General features: G+C 33.9%; 1 protein-coding gene across 2 annotated transcripts in view; it reads right to left on the bottom strand.

The window, feature by feature from the left end:
- LOC106457254 (spondin-1-like) overlaps window positions 1–14,039 on the bottom strand; it is a 56,615-nt gene that overhangs the window by 28,626 nt on the left and 13,950 nt on the right. For both annotated transcript variants that reach the window (XM_022383103.1, XM_022383104.1), the window contains exons 2-5: window positions 9,169–9,302; window positions 8,863–8,996; window positions 6,943–7,016; window positions 4,270–4,395 (exon numbers count right to left, since the gene is read on the bottom strand). In XM_022383103.1, the coding sequence (XP_022238811.1) occupies window positions 4,270–4,395; window positions 6,943–7,016; window positions 8,863–8,996; window positions 9,169–9,302 (468 nt within the window). The remainder of the gene's footprint in view (window positions 1–4,269; window positions 4,396–6,942; window positions 7,017–8,862; window positions 8,997–9,168; window positions 9,303–14,039) is intronic.

Below are 14,039 nucleotides of genomic sequence, written 5' to 3'. Positions count from 1 at the left end.
AATTCTAATTGTTCGAGGGAGGGTGATTCAAGGAAATCTTGATAATCAGACATGATCAAATCTTCTTAACACTAATATATATTATATATATATATATAAACTGAATTTCAATTTAGATCGAATTTTGTCTCAAATTCAGATTGCGAACACGAGCCCCCAATATATTATGTTATGTATTATAATTTCAAATAGCCTAAAACTGAGTTAAATTGTACATTGGATTTAGTAGTTAAATAAATGCCGATATATTCGAGGCTATTGAGGGTAGATTTGTTAATGTTCTTCTTAATAACATTTATTTAGCATCAGACCTAGTTTTGGGACCAGTTGTGGTTGGTGTAAGACCTACTCTGCCAATTAAAGGTGTATCAATATTGTTGGGAAAAGATTTGGCTGGGGGAAAAGTTGTTGCCAAACCCAAAATGGTTAGTGAGCTGATCGCTGTTTCATCTAAAGATGATGTTGTCATTGAGGAGAATCCCAATGTATTTCACCCATGGGCTGTGACTCGAGCTCAGGCTAAGAAATTAAGCCAAAAACAAATGATAGACATGGATTCAGAGGATGATATTATGGATTTGTCTCAGACTTATTTTGGATCCGACTGGGATATTGTGGATAATTGTCCTTCTGACGATACCTCGGCGAATGACAATTATGGATATGAGGGATTTAGTTCACCTGGTGAAGTTCCATTTACTAAAAGTAAACTGATAGCTGAGCAAGAAAAGGATCCGCAGATCTCTTAACTCTTTAACTGTGCACTCCCAAAATATGAACTGGAGAAAGTTCCAAATGGTTATTTTTCAAAAATGGCGTGCTTATGAGGAAATGGAGACCACTAGATCTGCCAGCTTCAGAGGGCGAGGCTATTGGTTACCAAATCGTTGTTTCCAAAGTATATCTTTCTGAAATATTGAAAGTTACCCATGAACTCCCCCTGGGGGGTCAATTAGGTCTCAACAAGACGTGTGACAAAATTATGAGACATTTCTTTTGGCCAAAGATTAGGCAAGATGTTTCTCAGTTTTGTAAAACTTGTCATATCTGTCTGTTTGCCAGAAAAACTAACCCGAAAATTTCTTTTGCTCCTCTGAAACCTAACCCAGCTTTCGAAGAACCTTTCAGTCGTGTGATTGTGGTGGGTGTTGAGCCTTTTCCAAAAACTCGATCAGGGAACCAGTATTTGTTGTCTATCGTGTGCTCATCCACTCAATTCCCTGAAGCTATTCCTTTGAGAAAAATTTCAGCCTAAAAATGTTCTAAGGCTTTGACCAATCTCTTTACTTTTGTTGGCTTGCCCAAAGAAGTTCAATCTGATAAGGGATCATATTTTAATGCAGGATTGTTTCAAGAAGTTGTTTATTAGCTCGATGCTAAACAGATCAAATCTATAGCATACCATCCAGAATCGCAAGGTGTTCTTGAGAGATTCTATTCTACCTTGAAAATATTATGCGGACTTACTCTCTCAATAACGAGAAGGAGTGGGATGAAGGAGTTAATTTATTATTTTTTGTTGTTCGTGAGTCAGTTCAGGAGTCGTTAAGATTTAGTCCGTTTGGCCATTCATCACATGGTCCTTTCAAGTTGCTGAAGGAACAATGGTTGGAAGATGATCCAAAAGAAATGCATTTGTTGGATTATGTTTCCAAGTTTCGGTCCAGAGTCTTATGTGCTTGTAGATTGGCTCGAGAAAAGTTGAAGTATTCGTAATATCAGATAAAAAAAAGGTTTATGACTGCAAGGCTGGGGAACGTAAGGTCCATCCTGGTGACATGGTTTTAGTATTGTTACCCACTATGGGACATCCACTCATAAAAAACAACAACAGAAGACTGTTAAATTCGAGTTTATCACTACGAGAGTGTGATTTGAAAATAATCCATATCAAAGGACTTGATAACATTTGTGCTGATGCCATTTCACGTGCTATGTAATTTTATGATCATAAGGTTATTTGTATCATATACTGTCATGATTATTCTTTGAATAATGTATTATATTTAATCTATTGTTGTCAATGTATATATATAATATCTCATGCTGACGCCAATTCTTAATTCTTTAAGGAGGGAGGTGTGATGGATTTACTATTATATATTTATTATAATATTGATGTTTGTTTAAATTAAATTTATATTTAGAAATGTACATAACTTATACTGTTCAATCTGTGTTACAAAATTCCCGTCTATTCTCTAAAGTTGTAGAAGAGTATAGAGTGTAAGAATAAACAATATACGTGTGTACGTAAATGCTAGTGTAGCGTTTGTATTGTTTCGTAATCTGAAATTTCGAGAAACTCTCCACACACACCTATAAATATAACCAACGTGACACGTCAAAAAACAATATATATATTATTGGTTTGATAGAGTTGATGTGCTATATACTTCAGAAGATGTAACTGTGATTGTTATAACGCTTATTAATCGGGAAACTTCAGATATTTGACCAAGAACATTTATATATTTCGAACATTACAACCATTTAATTTCAGGGGATTCAAATTGGGCATTAGTATTTTTACGAAAACATTACCTAACTTCATCGGTTGAAACAATCGGCGTGTGATCAGTAAAGACCACAGAGCTAGCTTTCGATTAAGTGAATTGTACCAACGTCAACTCGAAATTAACTTGTGTATCGTGACCCCTCGATAACGCATCAAGAAATTTCCAGACCAGAAAGAAGATATTGTTTGTAAGTTTGTAAAACTTTTGTATATAAATCATTGTTTGTAATAATTATTTGTAGTAACCGTTATTGTAAATTTTATTACTTCATTTTATATTAAAATATATTTGTAATAAAAAGAAAATTGTGTGTATTAATCTTGTTGGCAAATATCATAAATTGGATACGTATCGGCATTTATTTAACTACTAAATCTAAGTACAATTTAACTCAGTTTTAGGCTATTTGAAATTGTAATACATAAAAATTTACATCATTATAAATTGAACAGCTTAAAAAACATCTTACGTAAATCAGTTTAAAAATCAAATGCATTCTTATCAACCAATATTAAAGGGGTTTATTTTGAATTTCGTGCAAAGCTACACGAGGGCTAACTGTCCCTAATTTAAGAGTGAAATACTAGAAGGAAGGCAGCTAGTCAATCACCACCTACTGCCAACTCCTGGACTACTCTTTTAACTGCGAATAGTGAGATTTATCGTCACATTATAACGCTCCCACGGCTAAAAGACAAGCATGTTTGGTGGGACTGGGATTCAAACCCGCAACCCTCAAATGGCGAGACAAGCGCCGTATCCACCTGGCTATTGGGGGCCCTCACGCTCTGATAAATCACATTCGCGCCAGTCCGCCAGTATCTTTATGCACGGGATCACGTGAACAATAGTTACATATAATTTACCCTAATGGTGGTGCTGAAAATATACAGGGATGGCCATTTTATCCTAAAAGACTGTCGTACCTCACTTTCCCCTAATCACAAAGGAAAAAGTAATTATGGCATACTTTTGAGAATATTGTTGGTATTTGTATTGGCAATAAAACGTTTTTTGTATATTTACTTGAAAATAAATGTTTTCTAAAATTACTTATCTGAAAATAAATAATTTGGAGTATACCTACTTGAAGGGCTTCTTGAAGATGTACGTACTTGAAATCAATCTTGGAGTGCACTTATTTGAAAAAAAAATCTAAGGATTTACTCATTTTGAAGGATATTATGTGTACCTCCTTGAATTAAAATTTGATTTTCTACATATTTTACTATAATACTTTTGTTTTCACTTTGTTCAAACAAATTGTTGATGACGTACTTATCTGAAACGAAGTCTATCCAAATGTACTTGCCTGGAAGTTAGTAAACATCCTTTATAGTGTACTGATTTCAAATTATGTATTCAAAGTATACTTAGATAACAAAAGTCTTTAATGGGCACAGTTCTGAAAGGAAGTTTTGGATTTATCTCCTTTAGAAAGGAGGTCTTTAAGAAGTACCTTGTTAAAAAGAAATTTTTACAGAATACTTATTTTAAAGTATTTCATTACAATGTATTTTATTACGAGAAAGAATGATATGTGTTTATGCTTTTGCAAGACGTCTAAACAGTGTAAGTATTGTACGTCGTGTATTGTGTGTTTTGTTGTATATTGTATTTCTTTGAAAAATAATCGTTATTGAATTGTTTCCTTATATTCACTCCAAAAAGAATGTCTAGGGAAAGCATTGATGAGATGTCTAGAGAGTGAAGTGATATATTTTTTTTAAATAATATGATTTAAACTTACTTGAAGGAAAATCCTTAGGATGAGTTTGTCGAGACCATAATCCTTCAAATTCAACTTCGTATTTAGCTTCATTACAAGCACAACAGTTTGCAATGATTGCTGGATGTCCGTCTCGTGTTTCTTGTTCTGCAAAACAAGATAGTATGTATCAGTATCATTAGTTAAGGGAGCTGTTCAGACACCGCACAATGATTGGCTGCGTCAGAGGAATAGGAGGAGGAAGAGACCACGATGTCATTGTACCAGAGGGTGCGTTTTTAGGGCCACCATGACTCTTGAGAGGTGGAAGTTGTCTGCTACCAGATAGTGTAGCTTGGAGATGTCACGTGATACTAACCGAAATGCACATATTTAACATGCCCGATAAAATATTGAGAAATAGAATATCATGAATACACACTTAGTGTTTTGTATCACTATTTAAAATGAAAGAACTAGCAAATATTGTTAAAAGACTTTTAAGTTCAGTGACATACAAAAGCTGACCATCACTAGTTAAGTTAAAGTATGGTGAACATTAAATCTATAAAACAGTGTTTTGAATTTATATGGAACATATATGATTATGTAGAGTTTGGACAATTTATTTTCAATATTAAGTATAATGTAAATATATGTGTGAGATCTATATGTTACTAATGAATGTATAATCATAAATAACTGTATTATAATTGACTGGTTAATTTTTTGTTTTCATAAAAGCATTTCTGCCATACTGAACTTTGAATTTTATCAGCCTCCTCTCTTAGTAAAAGATTGATGTACCATCAACTGTGATGAGTCAGACTAAGTATCCAATGGGTTTAAGTTTCCACACTATTTGATGATTTTATGCTTACCTTTCCATCATTTCTATTCGATGAGATAGAAGCAGAAAGAACACCCATATGTAGTAGTTTATTTATTGTACAAAATGAAACTATCTACAGAAAGATAAGAATATAATTTTCTACAACAGTAATAATTAAACAAAGTTATTTGCATAGGTATTTTAAAACTAAACTTTAGTAGAAGAAATTAACTTATAGGGCTAAATATGAAAATCATTGTATAGTATTTGATAGATTGTTTAGGCAAAATATTCATGGTGAAATTTATTTGAATGGACGGCAATTACCTGTTGTAAAAAACACAAGTATAGATGACCACGTTTCGAAAGTCTTCCACCTTTCGTCTTCAGGTGACGATGTCCTCTACACTTGTGCTTCAACAATATGCAGTTGCCTTCCATTTAACTAAATTTCATTCACTGTTTGTTTTTGAAGTAACAGATTCGTAGAATATTAATTGTTTAGTTGTCCATTTAAACAGTATCAAAACATGGTTTCTGAACATTGTAGTTAAACAATAACTGTTTAGATGCTAATATAACAACATCTGAAAAAATATTGATTTTTCCCAAGTAATACAGTGTCAAAATATTAAATCTCTAGTGTCTACACATCTTAGCCTAAAAGTCTTCCAGGTTTGTTATTTCTCAATATAAAGAAACGGTTTGTCTTTTCACTTCTCAGAGTCTCACAGTAAAAGGATCTCAATGAATCATTACCCAGAATTCACAACATTGAAACATGAGAGTTAAATTCTTACGGTATGGCATTTGGACCTACAAATTATTAACATAAATTGTGTAAATACACCTCCAATTGAATAGCAACTGAATGTTGAATTCTTTTTCTACATTACTTTACAACAAAATTAGCCATATAGGCCGTCACACCTCAACTCCCCAAACAATCTGTTATTAACGAGTCTGCTCATTTCATTCAGATTATTAATATTACCATTTAATAACTTTAATTATAACAGCCATTCAGCCAAATTATTGTGCTTTGCTGTTGAAAAAAACACTTGAAAATTAAACTTTAAGGTTGTATACATATCAACGTAAGAGCTTTTCTTTTAAGTTAACTTGGATTTAACAAAAAACAAAGGTAGTGTCAAAGTGTCGTATTTCAAGTAAAAAAGTATAATTGAAAATATATGTATAGTTGAATCCCACATCCTTACGTATTTGCGGAAGTATTATATACCAACACAGTGTTGCAGTTCTTAGTCTTCACTCTGCTAATTCTATTAGAGCTGAACAAAATTCCTGCTAGTCATTATCTCAGTGAAGATTCGCAGTTTAATGCTTTTCACCTTCTATTAATTGAAGGGGTATATTAGTGTGAAGGTCATCACATGTTGTGAAATTGTAATAGGCTTATGTGAATTTTTGAGTCACCTAAAGCGTAGCTTAGAAATGATAATATCTGTTTTCCTAAAAATAAACGTTATAATAATAAGCTAAAATTCTGATTGGCTAAAAGGAACATAATATTTTCACAAGGCTTCTACCATGCATATACACATATCTTCGAAGAGATAAGTGCTTCACTAACCTAGTAAAGATACCTCGTGAATAGTTAGTTAATGCTCAGCTGCAGTCATAACATTTCTGCTTTTATAGTTCTTTGCTATCAATAACTTCTAATCAATACAAGCTACGCAGAACTAAGAGTTAACTCAGTAAATAATGTAAGTTATTTTAAGTTTAAAAACACATACTTCTTTCTAATATTTGATAAGTTTTGTCCTTATCTTCTGATACAAACAAGTCAACCTGTTGAAAATCTTAGTTTTATCGCTGTTAAGTTTAATGGAAAAACTGGAAAGTAACAATAATTTTACCTTTTTCACATAGTTCTTTAGTCAAGCCTCCATCATCCATGTACCATAATTCTCTAATTTCTATAATCATTGCCCTGCAAGAAATAGAGATTTTGAAAATTAAATGAAACTGAATATAGCAAAAGCCATGAACTTCAAGCTGATTTTGTTTTAGAATACTATTGTCAGAATCAATTAACACAGTAATTATTGTGAAAGACAACTCAGATACTGACGAAATAGTAACAAGTACGACAGCTTAACAAGACTGCCTCTCTTTTTTTCTGAATTCCTGATGTACACGTAAACACCACTGCCATAAAACGGTTAGATATACTTTAACAAATATTAGTTTTATACTCGACAAAAATAGCTACTGGACAGCTTTATTTTACCCTCTATTTGAGTTTGCAAAACATAATGAGTATGTAATAAAAGGCTTCACTTTTATTATTATTAAGTACACGCTAAATAACAAGTAGCTATACTAATACGCTTTAAAGAGAAGTATTTCTCAAACAGTATAAACATATAAAAAACTTTAGTCAGGAACGTTTCTCTAGAGCTCAGCGTAAATATTTTTCTCGTTAAATGTCACGTATCAACATATATTAGACTTTTCACTTATAAGATAAAGTGCAAACCCATTAGGAAATAATAATAAAAAAATACCTTTCATACCTGATTATAAGTGTAATTTTCCGGCAAGAGGGGTCAAACACGAAAGCATGCAGCACGTAAGTACGATTTATGAATATCAAAGCTAGTTTAAATCTCCAATATTACAAACTGCTTCGAGCGACAATAAAATTTAATTCCGGCTTTACTAAAGTAAATACAAACCTAATGTATTTGTTGTTAGCTATTTTCCTTATCAAGGCACGAGTTGGCCTTGTGGTAAAGCTTTGAATTTCGGATCTTGCGAGTCTAGTTTGAATATGTTCGATAACACAATCTTTGTTGCTAAGCGACTGTACAGATCGGTGATGTAGAAAAGTATATATTTATATTTTGTATTTACGGTAAAGCTATTAAGGCTATCTGTCACCCTTCCTACTTCAGAACTACCTACCATAGGTAAGACAGCTAGTCAGCAGAATGATACTACCACCATCAACGCTAAGAGATTGATTATCACTATTATAACGCACCAACAGCGAAAAGTGCAAGGAATATTACAAAAATAAACTTTCTTGCATTACCAATACCTACAGTTGCTTAGCAAAAATATACAGTCGTCTGAACGCCCATACAGTAATGTAATAGTGAATCCTAGCACTCCATTAGCTTTCTTCAGTACAATATTTTAGCTGACCCATAATGTAGCAACATAACGCCCAAACTGTTTTGCATTTTTAAAATACTAATCACTCATTTCGAACCACTCATTAATAGTGTATGTTCATTTGTATAGAAAAATATATGAATATCTATCTTTTATTTATCTATTAGTCGTTTTAAACAAATCTAAATAAGAAAAATTTGGAAATAGAGAACTACTGCTAGGATTTATAAAATCGATTAAGTTGGCAAACATAGCACACAATGGAAACAAAGCTTATTGTTCCATATTAAAATAGTATTTTAATAAGTCGAACTTCAAAAAGTTAGACGCTAGAGGATAATAAGGCCTTCGATTTTAATTGCCATAAGAACCGAATAACTAATGTAACATTCAGATTTTTTCTTCTTGCGTGGAGCTACTCGAGGGCTACTTGCGCTAGCCATTCCTAATTTTCAAGTGATATATAAGCGGAAAGACAGCTAATCAACACCACCCACCATTAACTTATGGAGTACTCTAATATAATACTAGTATTCGACAGTCACTTTTATAACGCACCCACATCTCCAAAACAAGGAGCAACCGACGGAACCTTAAATTCTCAATCCGGCATGCTAGCCAATTGGTCACGTTCGGTATTCTGAATCTGAACTTACTTGAACACGACACAACCAGATGACGGAGGAGGAGCTGTCCACATCACTTGTATCTCTGACTTCGGGATATTTGAAGTCTGGAGGACAGCATGAGGACATTCTTCAGAGAACTTGGAAAGGGCATCTCCAAAAAGCTAAGTCGATAAATAAGAAAGCATTTTTAAATTATTACAATTTTGTAATAAGTTGAAAATCAAAATTTTACCTTTCATTTAACTGTTTAACAATTGACGTTTGATTAAAATAATATACAACTTTCCATCAAAAATTTCTAAATGCAACAGAACGAGGTAGATAGATAGATACCTGAAACATGCCAACGTTTGGAAGTGATCTGCTGCTGTTGTCGAAATCATTTACTTTCCTAGATGGCTCAATCACTAACATAAAACCAATAAACGTTTGAATTCTGTGCTGAGTTCTGCTTCCTTGGATGGAAACTGTGAATCCAAAGAAACATTATAACCAGTTAGCTTGTAGCTTCATAGCCCACAGAGCTTAAGAATTAGCCTTACAGCAAAATTAGAGAGAACTAGAGCTTGGAACCATTGCTAAGAGCATAATAAAATATTAGATTATATTTCATAAAGTTATAATAGTTACAGCTAGCATAATATATTTTTTAAATGATCTAATAACGAAATTGTGTTAAAATATGACGATAATACTTATAATCTTTTCTAATTGATAATATCTTAAGTAAGCGTAAAATAATTAAACATACCAAATCTGTGGAGTAGAAATATGTCATTGCAATAGAATATTCTTTATAATAACTTTTTCATTAGATATGGTGCGAATAATATCCCAAGTACAGAGGCAAATATTGTACGGGTGCATATAGAAAGATTGGATAAACAGAATTTGTGACACTTTGTTTATGTAGATACGCAAGTTGTAATATATATTGAAAGTCTTTGTTCAATATTAGACAATGAACATTTTGTTAGTGTTAATATGGCTTTTGTTGTATTCGATTAGTGTAAATAATTTGTGAATTAAGTTAAGAGTATTATAAGTATTAATACAATAATCCTGATTCGTACAGAGTGACTTTAAATAATTTAAAATGTGTGAAACCTTTGAAACGCTGTTATTTTTGACACAAATATTGCGTGGAATGTTACTGTAGACTAGTTTTTGAAACGTGTTAAATGTTATTATTAGTAGACGTGACAAAATATGAACTGTGACAAAAAATCAGATGTCAGTTAATTGTTAATTTTGTATAGATAATGTGTAACCCGTGTTAAATGGTATTATTGCAAGTGGTAATTATATATATATATATATCTGTGTGTGTGTAGCATCTGTTGTTCTGGTAATGCTTCATCTTGTATGTACAACGTGACTGTTAAGTAAACACTATAATAGCATTATTAATACCAGAAAACTAACAGGAGAGTTAGGTTTATAACATTGTGGTTTGAAACCAGTACTGTAATATAAAATATCTTTGTTAACAAATATCGGGAAAATTATCGTCCTAATGATGCCCCATTCAATACTGTAGGTACCCCAGCTGAGTCAGTGTTATTCTAGATAGATTAATAAACAGTCTTACTCTGGTTAACTCTGTTTTTGTTAGTTTTTATCCATTGTGCAAGAACAGAATGCCTAGAATAAATATAAAGAAATTTAAAGTAGATTTATTGTTAGTAAGTAAATGAACTTAGTTAACTATAGTTCTATATTATCTATTCAGATATATACTTTCAGACAGAGAAGAAGAAGCATTTAATTTCTACTCAGCATATGTTAAAGAAGTATAAAATAAAAACAACGTAAAGAATTTAATATACTATTGAATTATTCCATTAATGTTTCGGGGGAAGGCTGTTATTTAGAGATTAAATGATGGGCTACGGATCCGAATGTCCAAGGTTCGTCGCAATGCCATTATAACGCTTCAGCTGTATGTACTTTACAAGAGTAAAATTTATTCCCCTTATTTGGTTCAAAGCAAAATAAAACTCTTGTGGCGGCAAGTTCTGCTGACTGGCTGCCTTTCTAGTGGTCAGTAGTTCTTGCAACTTAAAGGTTTCTGGCCTAGCCGTTAGACCCATCTGTTACATAAAATGTCGTTCAAGACGAGAATACATATATCATTATTTTTTCAGAGATAATAACTTTAGGAATATATAAATGTTGAAGTCATGCTTAAAAACTTGTGAAGATAAAAATTTTAAAGTTTTAAAGCGTGGTCAAATAGTCAGACACTTTGTTTCTCATCTCAAAACAAAGTTTTAAAACACCCCTATAAAGCTTGGCTTAGAGGATTTAAAATACAATCAAACAATTTGTTCAAAACATGCTAAAACGTGTAACATGTTTATTTTTTTGAAACTCTTAACGAGCAAAAGAGGTTTCAAAAGAAATTAGATTACATCCTGATAAAATTGAATGTTTTAGTGGTAAAATAAGAAATAACAATTTGTCGTTCAGTTCAAACTGGGCCTGGCATGATCTGGTGGTTAAGGTGCTCGACTCGCAATCTGAGGATCGCAAGTTCGAATCCACGGCCCCTCAGTGGCACAACGGTATGTCTGCTGACTTACAACGCTAGAATCCGGGTTTCGATACCCGTGGTGGGCATAGCCCAGATAGCCCATTGTGTAGCTTTGTGCTTATTTACAAACAAAGAATCATCGTCACCAAACATACTCGATATTTCAACCGTGGGAGCGTTATAACGTCCAAAAGTTGGCGATAGGTCATGCTAACTAGCTGACTTCCCTCTAGTCTATAACTGCTAAATTAGGGACAACTAGCACAGATAGTCCTCATGCCCGAAATTCATACTAAACATGTTCAAACTTTTCATATAGTTCTACGCTAAATGTTAAATTCAGAAATCACTTTAGTTGTTTTATTTTACCGCAAAACTACATGATGTGTTATCTGCACTATGCTCATAGCAGTGATAGAACCCAGAATTTTAGCGTTATAAGCCCTTAAGCTTACCGCTCAACCACCGAGTGTATGGTGGCTGATTTTTAGTTGAAAGTTGCAGCATTATTACCTAGCTAACTGGAGCACCCGTCTTCTGATTAATGAAAGGTTATCTTAGGACATGAAAAGTTGCTTCCCTTATATGCAATTGTAGAAAAAGGATAAACGCCCATAAAAACAACAAAACACAAAATGTGAAACCATAACTTTGATATGTTTCTGCATCGTCCGAATAAACCTTCATATCAAATTTAGTGAAGATCCATCCATATAGGGCGTAGTAGTAGTAAACAAACGCAAAAACGCCCATACAAACCGCAAAACGCAAAATGTAAAACTGAAAATTTGTATGTATTTTCCCATGGGCCCAACAAACCTTCATGCCAAATTTGGTAAAGAGCCATCTAAAGGAGGTGAGGTAGTGGTAAAAAACGCAAAAATGCCAAACAAACCGCAGAATGCAAAACTGAAAATGTATGTGTATCTATTCATGGACCTAATGAGCCTCCATACTAATTTTGGTGAATATCCGTCCATACCAAGCGAAGTAGTTTTGTTTGTGTGTAATTAAGCACGAAGCTACACAATGGGCTATCTGTGCTCTGCCCACCACGGGTATCGAAACCCGGATTCTAGCGTTGTAAGTCCGCAGACATACCGCTGTGCCACTGGGGGGGGAGGGCACGAAGTAGTTACATGGACATACAATAGACAACAGACAGTACTAGTATATATATATATATATATACTGTAGTAAGTAACAAAATAATTGTATTACTTAACATTAAGTGTTATTCAATGTATGGTGTATTAATGTTGTCTGTTAGTCGTATGGGTTCGTACCTACAAAGCAACGTTTTAATTTAATTTATTTCATGCTTTCAAAAAGTAAGTAATTACAGGATAATATGTTTTCGCATAAATAAATAGGCCGGACATAGCTAGTTATCAAAACGACGGACTAAAAATTAGAGAAACCATGACTCGCGTCCTGCTGCCGGAAAATCGCGCTACGAACTGACAGTAAAATCCCACTGAACCATTAGAGTGGCCCAAGAGTTGTCGATGGATACTGTTGACTAGTTGCCTTCCTTATAGTCTATCAACTCAAAACTAGAGACGACTGGTTGTAGTTTTGAATTATAATTAATCTTTCGTTAGAATTATTACAAAAATTGTTCATCACTATTAAACCATAAAGAACCATGTCTCACTAAGACATCATTAAGTTGTTACTATAGCTTTTGGCCTACGTAGCCTAAAGGTACTTAATCATACCTTTTAGAAATAACCATACCTAAGTTGTATAGTTAAAAGTTAATAATGAAATTGGAAAAGTGTGTATATATATAATTGTAGTTACGATTCAGGCCGATTCAAGTCCCCTTTTGGCTCGCCCCACCACAGTTGCAGTGGTTGCGGGGGCATACTTATGCCACCGCACCCTAGCCATAAAGTGCAGCAATTTTATTTTTCCGGTAACAGGGCGCAAATCAAGGGATCTCACATCTGCAGTGCGATACGTTAATTACTGGGCCACGTTCAGCCCAAACTGGTTCTCAAGAATGTAGTTCTTACATAAACGATTATAATACAATAACTACGGGTTGCTAGAAACTGCAGCTTAGTTCAGGGACAGAAGACAGAGTAGAATAACAGGTAACCTGATGCTTCAGCAAATTTCGTTCAGGTGACTTTAGCCTTAAAAACTGTGATGTTGGAATTGATATTGATGCTCTGAAGACGCTAAGAGTCTAACCAAAGGCAACACACTCGTGAAATGGCCCACAAATTGCATGTCTCTCATGAAACAATACGTAAACATCTAAGGAATATGGAAAACTCCTTGAAGAAGGTGGTTGGGTGCCTCACGAACTTTCCGATGTTCATCGCTTCCAACGTGTGAACGTAGCTTCGTCTCTTCTGGCCCGTAATGCGCGTGAACCATTTTTGGACAGATTTGTCACCGGTAATGAAAAATGGATTTCTATGCAAATATTAAATGCCAAAAACAATTGCTCAGTCCTTGACAAAAACCACTTCTAACCCCAAAACCGGGACTCCATCCGCAGAAAGTGATGCTTTGCATTTGGTGGGACATCAAAGGAGTAATTCATTTCGAGCTCCTCAATCACAGGGAACTGTCAATGCAGAGATCTATGGTCAGCAACCGGAATCAAGCCCTTCATCAGAAACGTCCTTCACTCGTCAATCGGAAAGGTGTT

Source organism: Limulus polyphemus, unplaced genomic scaffold (genome assembly GCF_000517525.1).
Source record: "Limulus polyphemus unplaced genomic scaffold, Limulus_polyphemus-2.1.2 Scaffold308, whole genome shotgun sequence".
Taxonomy (NCBI): domain Eukaryota; kingdom Metazoa; phylum Arthropoda; class Merostomata; order Xiphosura; family Limulidae; genus Limulus; species Limulus polyphemus.
This window is presented reverse-complemented; position numbering and strand designations above follow the sequence as displayed.